Source organism: Toxotes jaculatrix, chromosome 15, assembly GCF_017976425.1.
Source record: "Toxotes jaculatrix isolate fToxJac2 chromosome 15, fToxJac2.pri, whole genome shotgun sequence".
In the NCBI taxonomy this organism is placed as follows: domain Eukaryota; kingdom Metazoa; phylum Chordata; class Actinopteri; family Toxotidae; genus Toxotes; species Toxotes jaculatrix.
Genome location: NC_054408.1, coordinates 17,819,707 through 17,842,089, shown reverse-complemented (window position 1 = coordinate 17,842,089; position 22,383 = coordinate 17,819,707). Strand labels below are relative to the sequence as shown.

Sequence of the window (22,383 nt, the reverse complement as noted above, 5' to 3'; positions counted from 1 at the left end):
CAGTTCATGCATATGTCAAAATGTTTAAGATTAGTTTCCAGTGTTTCAGAATCCTTCTTTATTTCCATTGTTGTCACTCTGTATTCACTGCGTATCAGATGGTGTCTTGTAAGCCCTCAGTCTACCCACTACATGTTCTGTCAAACAGCCTGGTGTCCACTTGTTTTACTGTTTAAACATGCCCACTTGATAATCCACTTCTTCTGTTTCAATGCTTTTTCACACCAAAACCCACCGCTGTCATGACCATGTCCTCAAGAGGGATGACTCAGGCCACATTTGGAGAGATCACTGGGAGATATGTCACAGAAAACTACGCAAAACTGAGATGATTTTCACCTCCACTGCAGCACACAACAGGAGTGGAAAGCACATGTGCACGCATTAGCATTTGGAGATGGAGGTCCAGCAGTGCTTCTACTTCTGCCGGGCTTCGTGTTGTGTTGCTCTGCATTATGAACCCATACGACCACATAAATACTTTGAATATACGTCATCCTGCTGATGCAGCCTAGGTCACACGTTTTCCCCAGAAAGCAGGACAGGTTTGGTTTGGACAAGGTCAGTTTAACCTGGTCAAATTTCCATTGGAGCTTTGTTCTAATTATCTAGAGTGGAGCAGTAATTCTTCTTGGACAAATGGAACTATCATTTATGTTCATTAAATTACAGGTAACATTCACATCAGTTTAAAAAGGTCGTAGGTTGCTTAAAGCCTCCATAACTAAGCTACAACAGTTAGTTTCCTTCACATACTGTATTGGTGGGAATTTCAGTCAGCTCTTTTGAGGAAAAGAAAAGATGAACGACATCACAGATACAAAATAGAAAAGCCAAATAAAGTAATGTAATTCATGATTTAACTACAAGAGCACAAGTACAAAGCTTTTCAGCTACACCTGTGAGAATAGCTGTACTGTTTTTCTTTTTCTTTTTTTTTTTTTTGTAGTCAGCTGAAGAGGTGTGAGACAGAGACGACATGCTACGCTGGAGGTGATGCACATGAGACCACCTTAATGAACGTGAGCAGGATGTGACTCTTCACAGGAGATGGGACAGGAGATGAGAGATAGCAACGGATGCAGGGGATCAGCACTACGAGGTGAAAATGTCCAAGGGGCAAATTGGTTTTGAGACCACTGAGGTTAAAAAAAAAAAAGAAAAAGAAACATTTAATAAGACTGACGTATGTGTTTGAGAGTGTTTGTGTATGTGCCTGTATGTGTGCATGTAATGATAATACTATATAAGGTATATTAGACAAATTTGAAAATTTCATAAAATACATGAATATTCTAGTTCTAGTGTAATTTTCCACTGGGTACATACGTGTATATCTGACAAGGCATTTTCTGAACAATGGAATGGTGTGAAAAAAGTAAAAAAAATATAGTTTCACTGAACTCACTTCTGCAACTCAGAAGTGAGTGGCATACCTTATTCCACACTAGTACACACGGCACCAGATGGCCACTTAAGAGCAAGAAGACACAAACCAAAAATCTCAGACACAAGGGACACCTTCTTACTTATCTGCTAAATGTATAGTCAGCTGAGAGTGCTGTGTGAGAGACAGCCTGAACTGGTGTGAGCGTGTCCTCCAATTACCGCTTCTTATTCAAATGGCAGTAATTGGTTGGCAGGCAAACAGGAAGTGAAATACAGCACTTGATGACAAAGTCGCCTTGTTGAAAAGAAGAAAAGCTGATGCTGATCAAAGATGGAAATTGTACTGGCAGACAAAAAGGCTTATTTCTGTCCCTGAATAGGATAAGTGATGGGAGGATGGAGGTGCTCAAGACGCCAAAATGCATTCACGTAACAGCACCCTTTCCCCTTCCTATTTAAAGTGATCTATAATTTAATCATTACCGGATCTCAGCTCTCCTGAAGACATCTGCTGCAGTTTCTGTTTTGTTAACTGCTCAATGTATGAATCGGAGTAAGTAACATATGAATAAGAAATATACGATATTAATTATGGGCCCCCAAGGTATAAAGTTACAACATCTTCAAAAAAACATCTCACTGTCATTGTCTCCTGGAAATGGCAAAGAAAGAAATGAAGACATATATTTCCACAGGACTCTGGTATCACAGAGGGTTTATACTCACATCACTAATGCACCCCCCTCTGTGTGAACACGACTCATTTTTGTTGCAATTTCCTGTTCTCCATTACTCGAAATATTGCCCTCTTTTTATATACACACACATATATATATATCCTACTTTCTGCTGCTATGAGAATGTATCCCCACAGAGAACACAGAAAAAAGTGAAAATGTATGAATAATGTAATCCAAGAAATATACCCCTTTAATGTCTGAGTGACATGATTCCAATAAAAGAGAAGGCCTTTTTAGAAACAAAACTGTTCCGCCTGACAGCACTTTCTTTCCCGTCAGCTGATGAGTATCTGGATACAGGAGGGCACAGTGGAGCTCACCTCATCGTAGTAGATTCTGAAGTCGGCCTTCTTGCCCCGGAGGTCCCACTGTACAATCGTCCCGCTCTCAAACCCTATGAGCAGCTGTAGAAGGAAGTGACAAGGAATGGAAGATAAAGAAGTGATAAAAGATATAGGAGCGTATATGTAATTTATGTAATTGCACTCTTTGCTGTAATGTAGGGCAGCCATTTTGCCTGTGGCCCCCCAAAAATACTTCTTCTACTCCTCCTTCCTCCTCTTTCAAGCCTTTAGTTCTTTACTTCAGACAAAGTTTCTGATGGTAAAGCTTCTCAGCTACCCTGCTCGTAAGTTTTATGGTTAGTGGAGAGATGTGACTTCTAATGTGTATTACTGAGCTTATAGACAATTTATTTCACATCCTACTTTCTGCTCTATGTACAAAATATGATGTCACTTCAACATGGGATTTGTTTTTTCTTTCAGTCACATATACGCATACATATAATCCTGTGCATATGCCCACTCATCCATTTTAATCACACATTTACATATAAACTGTGGATGAAAACAGGCACATATAAACACAGAGCTCCCACATACACTTACAAAAAAAAACAAAACAAACAAAAAAAACCTCACAAACATTCCCACACACTACAACACTGTTACACACAAATAGGGTAGTAGGAGAGAGCAAAGGCGACACAATGTGATCACAGATCAGAAGAGAGAAATCAAGAGCGATGTTGGAGGAGCACAGCCTTTACGACAGAATGGCGGGAAAACACCTCTCCTGCTGAGACGAAAGACTGTGTGACATCTTAAAACCTGAGATGAGAAGTAGAGGGCAGGTGAAGTGGAAAAGAAAAAAACCCTAACGCTCAACATTAGTAACAGCAACAGTCACAAATGTAAGCAAACGGGTAAGATGAACGACGATGTCCTGTAAAAACGTGTACAGATAAAAGTATTTTAGTGCAGCTCTGCTTTGACATGCAGTGAATAACAACATCTCTATGTAAAAGAAAAAAAAGTGTTTATATGATTATGACATACTCTACTGGTGACAGTTTAAAGCCAGAGAATCTTACAGTACAGAAAAAGTGCATTTGAGCATTTCTATGCATTGAAATGTCACCAAGCATTACCATCATTAATACTAAAATTACAATAGCTGTATTGAATTAAGATGAACCATTTCCAAGGTCCTGGTATTATGAAGGCTGACTCACTCTCAGGAATTTCTAGGGCATCTAAATGTACAGAAACCATCATTAATGTTATCAGATACATCTGTGCTTTTCCTGCTGCCGCTAAGGTCTGCTGGGAAAAAAGTCTTTTAAGATAAGATAAGATACACCTTTATTAGTCCCACAATGGGGAAATTACGTATTTAAATTACGTTTTAGGGCTGCAACAACTATCATCCCTACTGATTAATCTGCCAATTATTTTCTTGATAAACTAAATAATAACTTGGTCTGTAAAACAAGAAAACAGTGAAAAAATACCCATCACAAGATGGCGTCATCAAATGTCTCTTTTTGTCCACACAACAGTCCAAAAGGCAAATACATTCAGTAGTATACTCTATGTTGCATTTCTTTGCTATAAAATGATTTAAACAATCCTCTGGCAGATTTCATACATATCAACATGGATATCAAGTAACCAATTAATTAACTTACCATTATAGCTCTAAAACTATTTAACTATTTTTGATTATATGGAAGCAGAAAAACTCAACAATGAAATTCATAAAAACACAAGTTTGATTTACAGGTGGTTCGAAAATATTTATGGGTAACGTGTTACATATCCAGCAGACAATGGGCAACATTATCATCCCCAGTGATGCTTCTGTCCATCCAAGTAATGTAATTATAGTGGCTGGCTTGTCTGGCCTGTCTTTTTTTTTTTTTTTCTGACCCTCATATAAGTAACTATATATACTAATATATATTAAATTATATACCAGATGTTGTTCATAACAGGCCAGAGAGTCTGTACAGTCTGTCCTTGGGAACCATTCATTCTTGTCAACTGTTTCTTTCTACTTTGCTTCTATAAGGTAAGATTCTGCTATAGTGGAATAGAACATGTGCAATGTCCACAATAATGGATTTTTAATGTATGTGAGTAAAATTAATTTTCTAAGTTGATGTCTGTTTACTTTCCTAGTCATAATTAGGAAGCCGGTACTGTAAGCTATTTATTTACCACAACTCGGAGTGAATATTAATCACAAAATTCAAAGGCTTTGAGAAATGAAAACGTGTAGGATTCCCTGTCTATTCCCAGTCTTTTAGGTTAGTAACACCTCACTTATTTATTTTATTTGTTTCTTTTGTTTGTTTTTTTAACATGCTGCACGCAGCACTGTGTCTTTTCTTGCAGTGCATGACTACAGTATGTGACAGCAGCTGTAAACTTGTGTCTGGTTTTTATGTCTTCACAGCTTGTCAAGTCCGGTTTGACCCAGAGGCAGCAAAATCCATCGGGAAAATCAATATGCTCTTCAATGACCTCTCTTTCACAGAAACCTCCCACTTTTCCTACCAATTTGACTGCAGCGCAACTCTGAAAAACTCAACTGTCCTCCAAAGATATTACCTGCAGATCCCTCAAACCTCTTTTCTTGTGTGTGTGTATGTGACGACCCAAGGGACAGAGAATAAAAAATACAACAGCAGCAGCAACAACAGCAGAGATAGGGTTTGCTGTCAGTGAGCCAGAAAGAAAAGCTAGGAGAGTGAGAGGTATTTAGAAAAAAAAATTGAAAAAAAGATAGAAAGACAGAAAAAAGGCAGAGATTTAACTAGAGACTCAGAAGTGGGGAAAAAAGAGAGAGCATCTGTGTTTGTAGGTTTGGTGCTTGAGGAGAACCGGGAGGTGTGCTGGTATTTCTTTGATCTGCCTACTCACCTTGCCTTCATCCTTCGGGCTGTCGCTCAAATGAACCACGGGTCCTGGATGAGTTTTAGTCGATCTGTGGTGAGAGGGAAAGACAAGAGCGAGATGAAAAAGACCCTACCAGTTTGTTTAGAGCTGACATGGAAGTAAAGAATAATGAGTAATTTTACAGTTTTACTCTACCCATACAAGGCATATTTTGGCTGTTCAGACCAAAAGTATACAGTCTACTAAAAGGCACTGTTTGGAAGAAAATACATTGACTATATTCATATAGCTTTCAGCAGGGAGTGACAACATTCTAATACTACAGTATTCATAGTATTTTAAAGGTATCTGTGTTATAAATGCACTGTTACACTAAAAAATCAATGGTTCCGCTCTTGAACTCAACATCGACCAGAACAGGTTGTAGAGAAGTAGAATAGTACACAAATATGCAGTACTACACCCATACAGTACAGTTTTTGCCTCCGTGCTGATGCAAAAAAATATTTGCAGTTATCTGCAGTATACTTTTAATTGTGTCCTTCCACGTATTTCCATGAATTATATATTATGTAACATCAAGTCCTTATCCTTGCTTTTACTCAAGACCCAAACATTATCACTATGTCATGGTCACAAACTGTTCTACCTGTTACTGTACATTAACCAGACCAAGAAGAAAACATCAGTGGTGGTAAGTAACTAAGGCCATTTATTCAAGTACTTAATCACAGTTTTGAAGTATATTTTACTTCATTTTAGTTGCTAGTTCTTTGACAGATTCAGATTAATAATACAAAATATTATCAACAAGAACAAAAAAAAGCACTCTGTAAAAAAGTAATTGTATTACAAAAGTTCAAAAGTGATAAAAGTTTTTAAAATTAGCTCTACCTTAACCAACTGCAGCATTAAAGAGATACATATACTAATGCATCAGTGATTATTATCAAGTAATACACATTAATTTAGAAACAGGCCGATCTACATAATCAGTATTTTCACTTTAGGTACTTTAAGTAAATACTTTTGTAGTTAAGAAAAATGTTAAATGCATGACTTATAACATAATATAACAGAATTTTTCTATACTGTGGTATTGCTATTTTTACATCAGTAAATCTTCCACTACTGGAAAATTCAGCATGCCATTGGATTTATTTCTAAAATCGTCTCAGAAGACAAATATTTAACCATATTGAAGACAGAGCCTCATCATCTGTCAATACTGAGATTATGACAAATCAGACAAACACAGAAGGGAAGGGATGTCATGGTTTACATAATGAAATGTTCCAAAGCCAAAACTTACTCTTGCAAATACATTTTTTTTCCAAAAGCCACTTGGTCGCCAGCTAACTTCACCGCAGCAGCCCCAATCATGAGGTGAAGTGTGTCTGACATGTTCAGAAGGGGCCATTTAGCTATGCCTGCTGCTGGAGAGCGATAAAAAAAATATAAAACCACTGCAAGCTCTCAATACATTTCTATTCAGCGGTCTAAGACGTAATAAGTCGAGGTATCAACAAACCGTCCCACAACACACAACACCTTTCCAATCACCGAAGTGCCACATTGGGCGAATGCCAAAAGCAAATCTGACTACACCAGCCGCCCAGAACAAATAATACAATACACTTTTCTGATGTAATACGCATATGCACTTTTGACCCCAGACCCCCTTCTGTTGTACATTAACAAACCCATAACACACACACACACACACACACACACACACACACACTCACTCATCACACTGTGGAGACAAACACGTGAACTGAGGTGAGTTACTGACTGATTTGGTGAATCCTAATAAAGTCTGTCTTTCAGCTAACAAGGCCAGCCTTTGAAAAGCACACAAATGGAGCCAGAATGTTTTAAGAAAAAATATATTCACTGATGAATAGTGTGCTTACTTCTATATAGTCTGAAAAGTTATGGGGCTGCATGTGTACTACTGAATTGTATAAAACATAATTCTTACATTACTGATTCTGCTATAAAGAATTAATGTTAATTAACAGTTAAATGATTACCATTCCCAATATGAGATTGCTGCACTATAATACTTGGACAATGATTTAGAATATGATAATACTCCTTTAGAGTTGTAGAGTATTACTTTAAAACACACACTTTAATATTGCTTTTCTTAGAATACAAAACCTTATAACGATGAATGTGCTATCAGGATTTTCCAGAACTCCTCTTTTAACACTGTCTTATGTCTCGAGACATTTCCTAAAATAAATGAAACCAGTTACTGCACAAATGATACAATTAGATCTGATTACTGTGTCAGTGGTTGTTAGTCTCCAAGTCTAAGGAAGTGGTCGTGGGGATGTTGTATGCCAGAGAAGTATCTACGCAACAAGCCGAAATGAAAATGTGGTGCCATTGAAATGTGAGATTTTCAGGCAGAAAGCTTAAAATGATGATTCTTTTCCTCTTCGGAGATGTAATGGCAATGTTAAACAAACAGATGAGCAAATTAGTCAGACTAAAAGCTTCATCAAAAGTACCAGTGTCCCTGTGCTTGTTAAGCAATAACGTTACCAAATCATCTCAAAACCAAAGACAAAGCCAAACACCATCAACTGTTAAACAAGCCTGCCTGTTGTGGCTCAAGGGATTTGAAAACCAGGCTAATCTGCCTGCCTTTTTTCCAAATGAATGATGGGATAGTCTCCAGCATGTACTCTACAGATTAGAGGTGTATGTACAGTATTCTGCATAAATCATGACACTAAAAAGAACAGAATTAAACTATTCTTTTAATTGTTGCTTGTATGAAGCAAAAAATCGAATGAATGAAATAGAGTTATAAATGAAGAAGCAAATTAATTAGCATGTTATCAGGCACTGGAAAACTAAGAGAAAACAGGAATATTTTTTTTTTAGTCATGACTATCAAGGCTGTTGCTATCACAAACACAAATGCAAAGGCACCTTAAGACGCAGCAGGACCAGGGGTTAAATGGGCCAGTATAATCCAGCACCTCTGATTAATAAGTAAATAAATCTGATTGGCAGTTTCATACATAATAATGTGGCCTGGTGGAATGTCAAAAAATCCATTAAGCTTTTACCTGCCCTGTGAGTCTCTCCCTCACATTTAATCACACAGCATCATATTCAGAGACTTTATATCACAATGCAATGTCTCCTACACATCTATAATATCTAGAACTAGAATAGAGGTAAAGTGAAATGTCAAATGAAATGGCTAAACATACAACAAAAGCAGGGTGTGCTTATATATCCACTCACTTCCATTGAAAAGAAAGAAAACTGTCTTTTGTTCTTTAACCTTTGGTCATAAAATCTGTAATCACTGGAGAATCAATCACAAAAATACCTGGAAGCTGTTGATTCTAATTCTTGGACGACTGTCCTTTACCGACTCATATAGTCTTTCTTGGTTCCGTGGAGAGAACACTGGGAGTTTGGAGCCACAGTGGAAAGAATCTGTTGACTCACAGTCACATGTATTCCTTGAAATTTTCTATTTTTTTTCTCTCAGATTTACTTTGCCTAAGAGCTCAGAAAATGCTGTGGGAGAACAGCTGGGAGATTAAACATTTGTTGCTTTACAGATTAAACAAATGATCTACATGGGACACATCTCTCAAATTTCTAATTTCATCAAGCAAGCATCCTGTATTTTTCCTTCCTGTATTTTCACCTCTGTTTGTTTGTTGGTTTGTCATCAGGATTACGCAAATAATTAGTGAACCAACTTGGTGGAGGGATGGGGCTGGGGAAGAACCCATTATATTTTGGTGCAGATTCGGTTAAATGGGCAAGTCATGGAAACCTTTCATCCCTTTCCTTAAGCGAGAAGTGCACATTTTTCAACATTTTCATCAATATTTGGCCTTGGTGGAGCTATGTGCTTTACTGAGTGCCATCCCAGTTCTCTACTGTTGTCATGTGTTCCAAGGACTTCATGTTTGTTGTTATTTTACGTGCAAAATAATACTTTTCCATTCATGTTTTCCTTCTGCAATTTGCCACTGCAGAAATTAGGATGTGGTTGCCCTCCTTCATTTTTCTTCTTTTAGTCTGTAAGAGAACATATAATTTACTAAAGAAGAATTTCATTCCCTCATCTAGTCAACCAAATCACTTCATTGTGAGTATTAGTTGTACATTGGGCTTTGGAGACATTGTTTCTGAAGAGACAGTGAAATGAAAAAAAAATGAAATAAGATTGTGTCTCTCAGCTTTGTCAGGTGTTTGTGTTCTAATAGAGCACCTAAGAGTCAGGGCAAATTTAATGATTGTATTAACTATAACAGTGGAATCATATAACCCACATCCATTAACGAGAATATATTTGGTGTACTATCCACACAGTGGAGTAAAGACTGTTGCTGAGCTGTGTGAAACAGTACTGTAGCATCAGAAGGTTGACATTATTGACACTACCTCTTTGCGTCTCATAGGCTAAACTGCTAAAGTTGGTTTAAAAACACAGTACCACAGTACTTCTTTAAGGAGTTAACTTTTTTTAGCCTGAGGACAAGACACTGAGACAGGTCACCTGCAGTTCTCATGACATTGTCTCCATAGCGACTTCAGCTCAGAGACAGTGCCCTTACTGATCCCTGAATCCTGTAACAGCAGGTGATTTTCAATCTGGCCCTGGAACGAAAATTGTAGAGTCTGGTTGATATGGGGTTGTTTCTCAAATGGTGCGTTAGAAAAACTAAACAAGTCTTGTCTCATGTCAGCACTGAAGTTTTCCACATTTAACCAAGACAATGATCTTTCCCTAAGCTCACACATATGCTTTGAGTTGCCTAAACAAAACTATAAAAATGTTGTCCAAGATCGGATATTGTAGGAAAACAAATGGAGTACGATGTCAGAGAACATTTTGCAGAGCATGAAAATGTTTCCTGATTATAAAACATCAGCAAAACATAAATCCAGGCATCATGTTTCCCTCCAAATGTCTGCAATTTTATAGTGGAGAGAAAGGGTTGCTGTTGCCATGTGTTTCTGATGTCACATAGGTTATTTGCAAGAGTACTTATTCATTTTCTAAAAAAACAAAACAAAACAAAAAACTTCCAATGTTGATTATGGCAGACATGATGCCTAGAGTAAACATAATTCAGTTCATCAGAGGGATCTGTGAACTACAGCAGTGTGTGCGCTGGGCTGCTATGTTTCTCCATTTCCCCTTGCATCTTATTTTTTATATCTCATTTTGGAATGAATCTCCTGAAGATGAAATTGTGCATTAAATATGTTGCAAACCCATTTGAATTTCAATGAGAGCCCGGCCATCCTGTTTGGGAACGGAGGCCCCAGTTGAATTGTTGCTATAACAGATTCTTTTCAAGAGAGCATACTTTGGTTTGAATTAAATTAATGCATCTGTGAATGGCTGTCACACAAACAAACACTGTGATGACACAAATGCACACACAAGTGTAAACACACACGCACACCCCAAATATGATTCGCACTCTGCTGTTTGTACACAGCGGAAAGAGTGGATGAGTTCCCCACTGCTCACACAATGTTCCACCGCAGGAAAAACTGAGTCCCCCCTCATCCCTATTCATGTTCGGAGGAAAACCTCCCCAGCCAAACTATGAAACTCCCCAGTCACTCTGTGTGTTGATGAAAGAAGATGCACTGTGTACTAGTTCAACTTCTCATGAACTCCACTTCAGAAAGGTACAGAGTGCTGACGGTTAGAAAATAGAGAATACATTATACATTATTGTGTATGCTCAGAACAGAACATAATATGGTGTGTATAAAAACCCATTGTTCAAATGGTTGTGTGCTCTCCAGTTTATATGCACTTTTCCTATTGTGTGCATGCCATCTTTGTCTGATATATGATTATACAGAATCCAAAAGGCATTCTCACTGCATGTCTGTCTGGTTAGTGACTTCTATACACATGCATTGTTTATATGAACACAACACTACAAACAGCTGATTGGTTATTTGGGCCAATGCTGGCCCCTTATTTATTTATTTATTCGTCAGCCAGTTTAATGCACCATATAATAACTAGGAAGTGATTTCAGACACAGTCCATAATCTTTTGATTAGTGGGAAGTTAATGTATGATGTGGTTGATCCATCACTGTCACCTGTCACCTGCTGAGCTGAATCAGACAGATTGTGAGACATTTCATCTCATGATTAATTTAGTTAGGCAACAAGATCAAGGTTTAAACAGTAACTTCTCCCACTAAATATATGGCCTTTTGAGTATGATGTAGAGCTACTGCTCTTTTCCAATTATGTTTATTGTTATATTTCACGGATGTGTAATAATATCTTTTGACATTAACGAGGCAGTCCTTTTTGCAGGGCAGGCAGCTCAGTGGGAAACCCTTAAACCATAGTGTGAATAATGTGTTAGGTGTTTAAAAAGTCATTAGTTGAACAAAGCACAAATAATAACACATCACAACAAATTTTCTTCACACATTTTTAGGCTTCAGAAGTTCTGATATGCCATGTAGAGTAAAATCCACGAATGAAGTACCCTGTTAAAATCCCAACCACTGTCGCAGCCTGCAAGATTTTTGCAATGATTGGCAGACAGCCCTCCCACACATACACATCAGTGTTGTGACTGCTCACTATAGTTTGGGCTGTCACAAGCCAACAAGATGGCTTGGTATGAGAATGACTTGTGACTGACACTGCAGCAGGGGACTTGTCAGGGTAACACCACAAGAACAGCGCGTAGGTGGGTGAAACCAAGAGAAACAAACGGGCATACAATGCAACTGAGCAGCATTTGTATACTTGATGGTGCTTTTAATTGTCAATCTGCAGCATAATTCAGCTACACAGTCAAACACTTAGGGCAAACAAAAGTGCACGTCAACAGCAAATTAATGAAGGTTTCTATTGACTGATATGTAATATTAAGGACAAATGGGAGATGTTATAGAACATCCTGAAAGTTTATTGCCAACTGGGAACATTACTACAACGGATGGACAAAGGCTGCAATGCAGTTGTGTGTGTGTGTGTGTGTGTGTGTGCGTTTTTTCATTAAGTCTGTGATGCACTGTGAGATGTAGGCCTATTGATCTTAAAATCTAGTTTAGTCTCCTATCAGTTGTTAAAAATGTGTTTTCTCAAAGCTGTACGAACGAGGCTACCAAATTTGTTTGTTTTATTTTTCTATACTTGTCAAATATCGAATACATCTTAGTAATATAACCTTAGTTTTCCCTCCTGGCTTTCCAGACAGATCTACATTCTAAATCACCAGCTTGATAACCATAATGTTCAGCTTGACTGAGAAAGGCTTAGTTTAACAGGTAACAACATGGTCAGTTACTTTACTTAAATGTGGCTGAATGTTAGCATATGAGTACACGAGACATGGGCCCAAGTCGACATTATGAGCACAAAAGTGATTCAGCAACCAATAACTTTGATTACAAGGCCTGTAATAGCAGAATGCAGTGACTGTGTGTGTGTGTAGGCCATATTAAGAAGAGAAACGGAGGCTGATGGGTTAATTTACTGATTACTGCAAAACAGCCATCCACATATTCACCCAAAGCTACAGCTATAACAATAAAACCCATGTGGTGTTTATTGCTTTCCATACTAACACCTGCTAACGTTCAGTGTCTGTAATTAAACATTTCTCAACTATTAACATCTAAGATTTGAACCAGGATATAATGAAATGATCAATGGCATTTTAAGGGGCTGCATACTGCAAGACTACCTACACAGTTACCACTTATTTAGTTACAAATCCACAACTGAGTTTAGCTTCCATGTTCTTATAAAACAAATATGCTTAGTGTGCATCACTCCTCTTGACAGATGTGTTTTTCCCAAATCTTATTTTAGAGAAAAGACTCAGTATAAGACCTGGTTAATTGCCACTCAGTATTTCACTGCTTGACCGAGTGCCATCTACACCACCGCCATCATCATAATCATTACTTTAGAAGCCATCACTGTCAACACAGTAACTGCTACTGTCGTTTTTTTGACATCTCCAGTATTTGGAGCATTAGCTACTCACAGTTCTATGGCCTTGTTCCACATGATGACATATCCAGACAAAATGAAGGACTCGATGTTGACGATGTGTGTGTTTCCTCGCTCCGTCCCCACGTACAGCCATTTACTCTGAAAGGGAAGGTGGCAAAACGTGATCCTGGAGAACAAGAAACAAAAGAGGAAAGAGACTGAGTGTTAGAATATGAACAGTCATAAAGGCATCTGTCCTTCAGTTCGTTACAGTGATTGTGCTGTCAGTGGATGTGACAGCACAATCTATGCAGTATAGTTTAACAATGCCTTGTCGCACTTTCGAACACCTGATGCAGTTGCTCTCTCTGAATATTATGAGCAATTTTTTTTTTTATCAGAAAGCATGTCAATCTTCCGATAATATCATGATTATGGTAAGGATAATTAGGTGTAGGTTTTATTAATGTGTATTTTAAATTCATTCTAAAACACATGCAAAATGAAACATGGAGGGATTTCGCATGAAAGTTTCTTGTTTTCCCTATTTTAGAATTTAACAAATCTGAGAAATGGTTTTCGGTGAATCTGTAACTGGGTACAACACAAACCTACTGATCAAATAAACATGGGCTAGGAAGCAGTTATTCAATGAAACAATTGTTGAACAACAGACGATGTGATTAATACTGCATCTTAGTGTTTTTGTCACCTGCTGAGTGATGATGTTAGCACTCTCCAGCCGTCAGTATTTTTTATTAAAATCATTTATTTTATGAGGTAATACCTGCCTGAGAACCTAGGATCTCTTTTTCAAGAGAGACCTGAGAGCAAAAAAATAAACATATACAGCTAAAGCATACAGAGACATACACAGACATTTTCACATTTAGTACCTAAGTGTTTTCTGTACATGGTACTTCACAGACTGTACCTATCATGTCACTATCAGAGCCATAATCCTAAGCCGGTGCTCACCGGTAATAACTGTCCTTCTTCATCAAAGTCATGCCCTGACTCATTCATGGATATTCAAAGAACATGGCCTGACTCATTCTGAATCAAGATTTAATTTAGCACTCGGCAGGAAGTTGAAAATCTCTTTCACTCCACAATGCAGTACCTTATGTATACGTATTATCGCCTACATTTGCTCTTCCTGCCCTTTATGTTGCCACTCCTGCTTTTCTCTTGTCAGAGAACTTTTGCACTCTGACTGTAAGCTCACTCTAAGCCGGTATAAATAGTTATTTCAAAACAAGTACCAGAGGTAGAAGCCTGAACTTTTTCTGTGTTCTGTTACATTTCACAGTAGCTTGTAGACATGTGCACTACAGGCTGAACTGGTCCACCACACATAATCACTACTCCTCTGCATTCAAACCTTTAAACAGCATATAATCTTAATTATTAAATGCAGAATAATTTTCTACACAGTCTACATTTTGCACACAGTATAAATTTTCAAACAGACCTAAACTGGATGTCACTCCAGGCAAGACGAGGTACTCCTACAGTCTACTATGACCATACCCGAGTGATTGCATGTCTGTTCTAGCATTGTACTGAAAAACACAAAGGCCATGTTTCAAATAAAAATTACATTTATTTTCAATGACTTGTCCCAAACCTTTTGGGATTTTATGCTTTTCCCAAAATTGTCCAGGCATGGAAAACACAATTTTTATTCTATGACTTTTCTATGTCTTCCATGGCCACACGAAACCTGATTATTGCCACTGCCTGTATTGCATATTATTGGGTACAAAATAATTATGATATGATGTGAAACTGCTTAAACCATTATTGCTCTGGCATTAGCATTCATCATCTTTCTAAGCACCTTAACCAGGGAATAAAGATGAGCACATACTAAGTCACTCCTGTCCATGCCAATTACCTTGTAAAGATGGGGGAGATCATTGAGCTCCAAGCCCCAAAGCCACCGACCCAGCGAGAGGCAGGATTATTAGATAGAAGACAAATGAGATGGCAGACAATTCAATAAGGATTTTAGGGGTTTGGGGAGTTGACAATATTCAAACTGGCAGGGGGGGCAGAAGTGCTTTGTGAGCAAGTGAGGCTTATACAGTCTTCTGTCTTTTGCAACAGGCATCTGTCCTTAACAAACCACATTCACATATTTCTATGTCTAAAGAAGCTTTGTAATCAGCCTTTCTGAATTATTATCTTTAACATCAAAAACGGCAGATGAGATACAACCAAAACCTCTTCACAAACCCCATCTAAATTGCCATGTTTGAAAAAAACATATTTGCAGTAACCAAGTAAGTCTTATCTTCCCTGTGGAAAAAAGTTTTACAATGAGGCATATTTAGAAGAGCTTTTTAGCACTGATTACTTCCTTCATGAGCTGACCATTTACATAAAATGTCAAAGGAAAGATCAAATAGAAGACAAGGCTCTAAAGAAAAAAAAAATCAAAGAGAGGAACGATGAGAAGATGAAAGGATGCGGAACGAGGTAAGTAGTGGAATACAGATCTAGAGGGTAAAATAGGGAAAGTCAAATGAATGGTTTTGACTCCAGAAAGTCAGACCAGGCAATTTTGTGGATTCTTTATAATCACCAATCCGTTTATAGCCTACGTGAAGTAACTACTTCTTCATCCTCTCATGGACTGAGAGCAGACTGGATGCTATAGAGACTCACCATCGCCTCTTGAGGTACAAAGTGGTATTACAAGATGAGATGGGGCTAACTGGTTAGCATGCTAACTTCAGGGGATATCTCTGCAAAACAGTACATAGATGTCTGTTATTTCTTCACATTCTGTTGATAATCTTAGTTGAGTTAATTTAATGAAGTAAACAAATGCAGAGATTAGCTGAATTAGCAACATCATCTGGGGAACTTGCCATCTTAATGAATTCTGCAACTTCATATATCAAAACAGTCATTATAAATAAAAACCACAGATACTCGCATTGGCTCAACTGACTCTTCTTGTGCTCAAAACTACAGGAAGCATCCAGTGTTTCATGTTTTGTAAGGTACATTTTGTTTGGACTGAAACTCTTCAAATCCCTTTTGACATGACAGATGAAGAGGGGAGGCAGGCACGAGATGCTGACTGACAGTTATCACAAAACAGTTCTCTCCACCATTACCCAGTGATTCATGCGCTATTCTTGAGAGATTCTGAGGAGGTGTTAGGGCGCTAATTGTCAGAGGTTCAGCCTAGAGACACAGAGCTAAATGGAAAGTCACTGCCCAGCCTCTGACAGATGACTCATGATGCCCTCTTTCTCCATTTATCTTAGAGCATGATTCACTGCTCTGCAACCGAGAGCCAGTGGTTCTGACTTCTACCTCATTGCACCGGTAGAAAGCTACTGAAAGATTTTTTTTAACACTTTTGAAGCAAGACATTATTCCTAGTCTTCTCCTCTGTGTTTGTCTGGGCATGTACTAAGGTTGTTACAGCAGCAAAAATCATTGGAAAAATTACAGAAAATCACAGATTACTAGATGAACAAAAGAGTAAAAAAAAAATGAAACGATAGACTGTAAACATAAAATACATTGCGTGGGAAAATGCAAAGTTTGGTCTTGTCTTAATCATTGTAGTAGTCTGTCCTGCTATCAGGTGCTTGTTTTTTTTTTCTTTTGTATTATTAGTATTATTATTATTAGTATTATTATTGGTATTATTATTATGTTTTTATTTGTTGTTCTGTGAAACTCTTAACTTCTTTATTTGAAAAAGTACTGTACAAATAAATGTTAATGCTATTATTATTCATATTCATATTATCTATGACAACAGCAGCAGCTGCAACTGCTTGCTGTCTGAAAGTACCTCAATGTTTTTTTTTTTTAAACTGCAGAATTCCTCGGTTTAAAAGTTCTGAATTTGAATGAATTCAATAAAATTCATCATCAATTCATCAAAATCCAGACAGACCAAGCTCTTTCCTTAACAACTTTCAGACAGCACAAGGATTTAACAAACTCTTCCAGTCCATTATCCTGTAAGGCTCTGTTGCATTATGAAAGTGCCTCTGGTCGAGTTTTATGATGTGCTTTTTTATGGCAGGGCTGAGATTCTTCTGTTTCCTGGAGAAAGCTCATTGCCCTCTTGTGATGGAAAGTTTCAGTAGAGAGAAAACATGCCCTGTGCCTCAGATGAAGTCCTTGACTTGTAAAAGCAAGCAGGGTGAGTTTGCTAAGATTTGCACTCATCAGACTTAACGCTTGTTTTGACACCAGGACCTTGTATTTTTATGAATACAGAAAACTTTGTTGAGAAAAATAAAATACTGCACTTCATGTGCTTTTTAAAAGCACTGTAAATTCCATCATATTCAGTAGGAATGCAGTCACATTCCGTTAATGTCCTTGCCTGCTCTGACTGAGAAATCAACTTTTACTTTGAATGGACTGTTTTTCTTAGAGAAAAATGAAAAATATGAACAGAAACAGAAAATGAGTTCTTTTAGAAGTTTTAGTGTTTTAGAGGCTTAAATATGAAGCAAAATTTGGCACAGGAAGAGGAATGTGGGACTTATTAGCATTAAGTTGATGAAATCATTCATTTTTGTTTTGTCCTGTCCTGTATTGCTTTGAATACATCTTTTCAAATATATTTCCATTGTGTATGAAGGTTATTTCACTTTGTGCCAGCATGTCTAAACTTTCTTAGCTTCAATGGGTAAAAGGGTGTTGGTATGGCTTTTCTTTGTAAAAGAAACTAGCTGTAATTCTAAGCCAACAGAATTTTACTCTGTTGTTAATCAACTAAACAGGGATGAATTCTCCAAACACCTATGTAATGTCCCTGACATTTTATACTGTATGTGCTAAAGTTAAACATGTAGTGGTATCGCAAAGTAAGCTGGAGAGCTCAACCTCGAACTAGAGCTCGTACAGCACAAAAAGTTTATTCTATTTTACACAGACTTTGAGCACTTACAACATAAGCCACGACACAGAAGAAACAGGCTCAAATAATGCTGACCAGACTGAAGAGGATCCTTGCTTTCTCCACCACACACTCCTAGCTTGCTATTTTGTCTTTAAGACAGAAATGGTGGACCGTGCATGTGTGCTCTGGATTGTTATACAACTGCAGCGGACACCCTCGGACTGAACAACTTGTTTCTGAAAATGATCAGGCAGGGAACTGAGAACATAGCTCCCATCTGGGACAACTGCAGGCATCGTTTTTATCAACTGAGTCACTTCTGTGTATGGCCAGGCATGTCTATGTATCCCAAGGCAGACAGAGGGGAAAAAGTTTCCAAAACCAAGCATCAGCGTCTAGAGGCCATTGTTTGCTATTAAAGTTTAATGGTCGAGAGAAGACTGAGGTGTCACTGCTGGGAAAAAGCAAAGAGCCAAGCCCTCACTTACATCCACATCCCACAGACTGCTATTCTGCAGACGAGGACATGGCCTTAAGCAGGGAGTGAGACAGCTGCATGGCTGAAAGAAGCAGCTGCCTGAGGGTGTGGCATGTCTTCTTTGTCCAGAGGGTAAGGAGGTATGGCACAGATCAAGAAAGAGAGTGACATTGAGAACATCACATCATAGTCATCTTCGCTGAATGTGGGCAGGGAGAAAAATAAGATATGAGTGTATGTGTGAAACAGCGCCCTGTGCTCCTTCTTGAGTTACATCACAACCTTAAAACATACCGGTGACTCAAAATGAAGAGAACTATCGATTGTTTTTTGGTCAAGAAAAAATACTGCAGGACCCGTTACACCTCAGCACAGGTAAGATCAGTTGTGGAAAAAGTATTCAGATCCCTAAGTAAGAAAAAACAATTCAGCAATGTAAAATGTGTAGCTGTTAACCACTTTTAGACATCTGTGGAACACACTGGTTTTTGTAAAATGTCAGAAGCCAAAAAGGTTGGAAACCACTAGTTTAATCAATAATAATGTGTTGTATTTTAAAAGCTTACATCATTACATTAACTGAAGCTGTCAGATAAATGTAGCGCAGCAGAAAATAAAATATTCCCGTCTGGAATGTGGTGGGGTGGAAGTTTAGAGTAGCATAAAGTGGAAATCAAGTAGTAAAGTACAAGTAAAGTACCTCAAAACTGTACTTTGTACTACTAGTCATGGGTAAGTTACCTAATTCTGTGGAGGAGGTAACCTTATCTGACTCCTAGCTCCTCCTAAGCTCCTCCTAAGGGAGAAAAAAGTAAAGCTTAAAATGTATAATTCCGCCACCAAAAAAAAACTTTTAAACTATGTGCTAGTGCACGTAAATGAAAAAGTTAGCTGCACCAGTGCAATCAATGGCCCCATTGAGGACTTATGTCCCACTGCGTTATACAGTATGTTGATGCAGGTGCAGCCTTAGCTGTCGGGGAAAAGCAACATAGCAGTAACAACCTGTTCTCTAACCTCCGGGACCCTCAAGTGGTGTCAGATATAGAAACAGAAACAGAAGTAGAGAGGGGAGCTTCAAGACAGGTATTCTCTGTGTCACTGCCGAAGGACCATCAAACTCAGCTACATCTGTCAAACCCCAACAATAAAATGAACATTCATGGCATTTCACACACCTTTGCAGAAGTCGTTCATTTGACCCATAAAGACAGAAGATTAGGTTAAACCCATCTACTGTCGCATCCCGGCCGACTGGGTTTCCATAACCAACATCTTGTTAAAATATTTCACCAGCTCTCTGTGCTGATTCCACTTTGTAGACACCATGTGACGGTTGACTTATGTGGCTCAAGGATTTAGGTGGCAACATGTCAAAGGACATGATCACTAAAGCCTAATAGCCACTGGGAAATCATCTCTCACAGCCTGTGGTGGTGGGTGGTAGTGGGGGGGGTGTCTCACCAGTCAGATGGAGTTGCCAGCTGAGATGGAAGAAAGAGCTTCCAGCTGGTGGATCTTCTTTCTCGGGATTATCGGACAGGGTGAAAAAGGATCAGAGGCAGAGGCAGAACAGAGGAGCTGGCCTCGTCCTGATTAACAGGTAGCTGGGTAGTCTGTGATGTGGTATGAATAGGAGTCTTTCACTGCCTAGTGGCATCAGTGATTTCTGAAAGAGTTCTCTAAGGAATATATTTGTTAAATAAGGGCTAACTCTCTGGGATTCTCATTACAGCTGTCATTGTATTGAGATAAATGGATGCAGAATACACTGTCATGTGCAGCTCATCCCTGACTGCCTAACTGTAAATATAAATTTTAGTGTGTGATGTCAGTAAGATGGATGTTTAAGGCTACAGAATCCTGCACCAGCAATTGAACATACTGACCTAGGGCGGTCACATCCATCTTTGTGTGTGTGTGTGTGTTTTATCTTGCGGAATCTATGCTCACCTCTCTCTATTGAATTTGAGTGAATGGAGGATAGCAGGCCGCCTCTGACGAAGATTCCACAAGTGTAGCGTGTCATCTGCACAGGCTGTGACCAACGCTCCCTAAAAGACCAAAAATAAAAGACATATCAGTGCTGAATCATTATGGGGACACAGTGGACAGCTTGTCTTTTGGATTTAAGCCAAGTCCTGGAGGGAGGGTTGGTGAGACTGTGAAAGATAAGACAAAGTGCAAAAAAACACAGTAGATTTTAGGTGTAAAGCAGAAACACATATGAAAAGCAAATATTTGGCTACAATAGTACAGTGTCTTTCAAGAACACATGTAGGAGCTAAAATCGCTAAAATTAAACAATTAGGAGAGGATGCTCAGAAAATAACTAACCAATAATAGACTAATGCTGTATTTCCTGTGAAGCCCAGCTACAATTCAATTCAATTCAATTTTATTTATATAGCGCCTTCCACAATCAAAATTGTCTCAAAGCGCTTTACAGAGACCCAGAGCCTGATATCACAAGATATCACAGGAGGCTGAATGAAAACTGTGAGAGGACAATCATTAATAATTAATTAAATAACATCAGCTGGTTTTCGGCCTGACTTCTGAGGACAGAAAATTGTAATTACAGTGTAATTCCCAATGCGGTTTGCCACCCGGGCGTCACTGTACACACTGGAGCCCAAGGAGAATTAGCTTTAGATTACAAACTTAATCATGGGATTAAAGACTGCACAGTGCAAGGGCGGATGACAACATTGCTTCCCAATGTTTTCCATTTTTGTGAAGGTTTTCAGTGAGATAGACATTTTGTGGATCATTATTGTGTGTGGAAGCATTTTCAGAAAAACCCATCTGGTTTTCATGTTGCCCCCCCCCCCCCCGACACACACACACACACACACACACACACACACACACACACACACACACACACACACACACACACACTTTAATATAAGTATTTTCTGTGCTTGTTCAAAAACTAGCCATAAATTTAATTATTTTGGGAAAAAAAAGATTAATTACACTCAGACAAAAAGCCTTGTATTAGTATTGTCGGGTAAAAACTCTTCATCTGTGACTGATTCCTTTTACTCAAACCATACACACTTTCTAAATATACTTCTCCTTGTACTGCTTCACAAAAGCTTGTTTTCATAGTGGGCAATGGGGCCCTGTTTATAAGACAAATCATTTATCTTCCTTAAATTAATCAACAGACAAGAAAAAAAAATGTGTGTATTTAGGTGGCCTAAAATTTAATAGGCCTTCCTGCAATTCAGATTTAAACAAATTAATTGCACAAGTTTAATAAGATAGTATTTGCTGACTTGCTGTATTTTTTCTACTTATATCACCGTTAACACTATAAGTTTGCTTCTTGTTTTGTGAGGGAAATCTGGCAAACTGGTCATTTCAAATACCATGGGTTAGATTACACTTAACAAAGTAATGAAAAGCATTTAATGATTTAATGAGCTGTGTGCTACTTGGTTGGATCTTATATAATACATGTAGAGGATTACAGAGGAGAGATAAATCTAGCTCTGCTAAGAGCTGATGTTATGGACCTAAATGGAAATAATACAACATAGACTTGCTAGCATTACTTAGTATCATCTTCCATAATCCTCTCTGTCACGTCTGTAGAACCATTAATCACTTGACAATTATCAGAGGATAATTTTTTTTGCCGGTGGAGTTTGCTTCTGTCCCCTGAGTTGACGAGGACACGACGAAGGCAGAGAGTGCAGAGGAGGT

The 22,383-nt window shown here is 38.3% G+C and overlaps 1 protein-coding gene across 2 annotated transcripts in view; it reads right to left on the bottom strand.

The window, feature by feature from the left end:
• stxbp5l (syntaxin binding protein 5-like) overlaps positions 1 to 22,383 on the bottom strand; it is a 127,686-nt gene that overhangs the window by 45,973 nt on the left and 59,330 nt on the right. For both annotated transcript variants that reach the window (XM_041057537.1, XM_041057538.1), the window contains exons 4-7: positions 20,620 to 20,720; positions 13,353 to 13,487; positions 5,339 to 5,402; positions 2,450 to 2,533 (exon numbers count right to left, since the gene is read on the bottom strand). In XM_041057537.1, the coding sequence (XP_040913471.1) occupies positions 2,450 to 2,533; positions 5,339 to 5,402; positions 13,353 to 13,487; positions 20,620 to 20,720 (384 nt within the window). The remainder of the gene's footprint in view (positions 1 to 2,449; positions 2,534 to 5,338; positions 5,403 to 13,352; positions 13,488 to 20,619; positions 20,721 to 22,383) is intronic.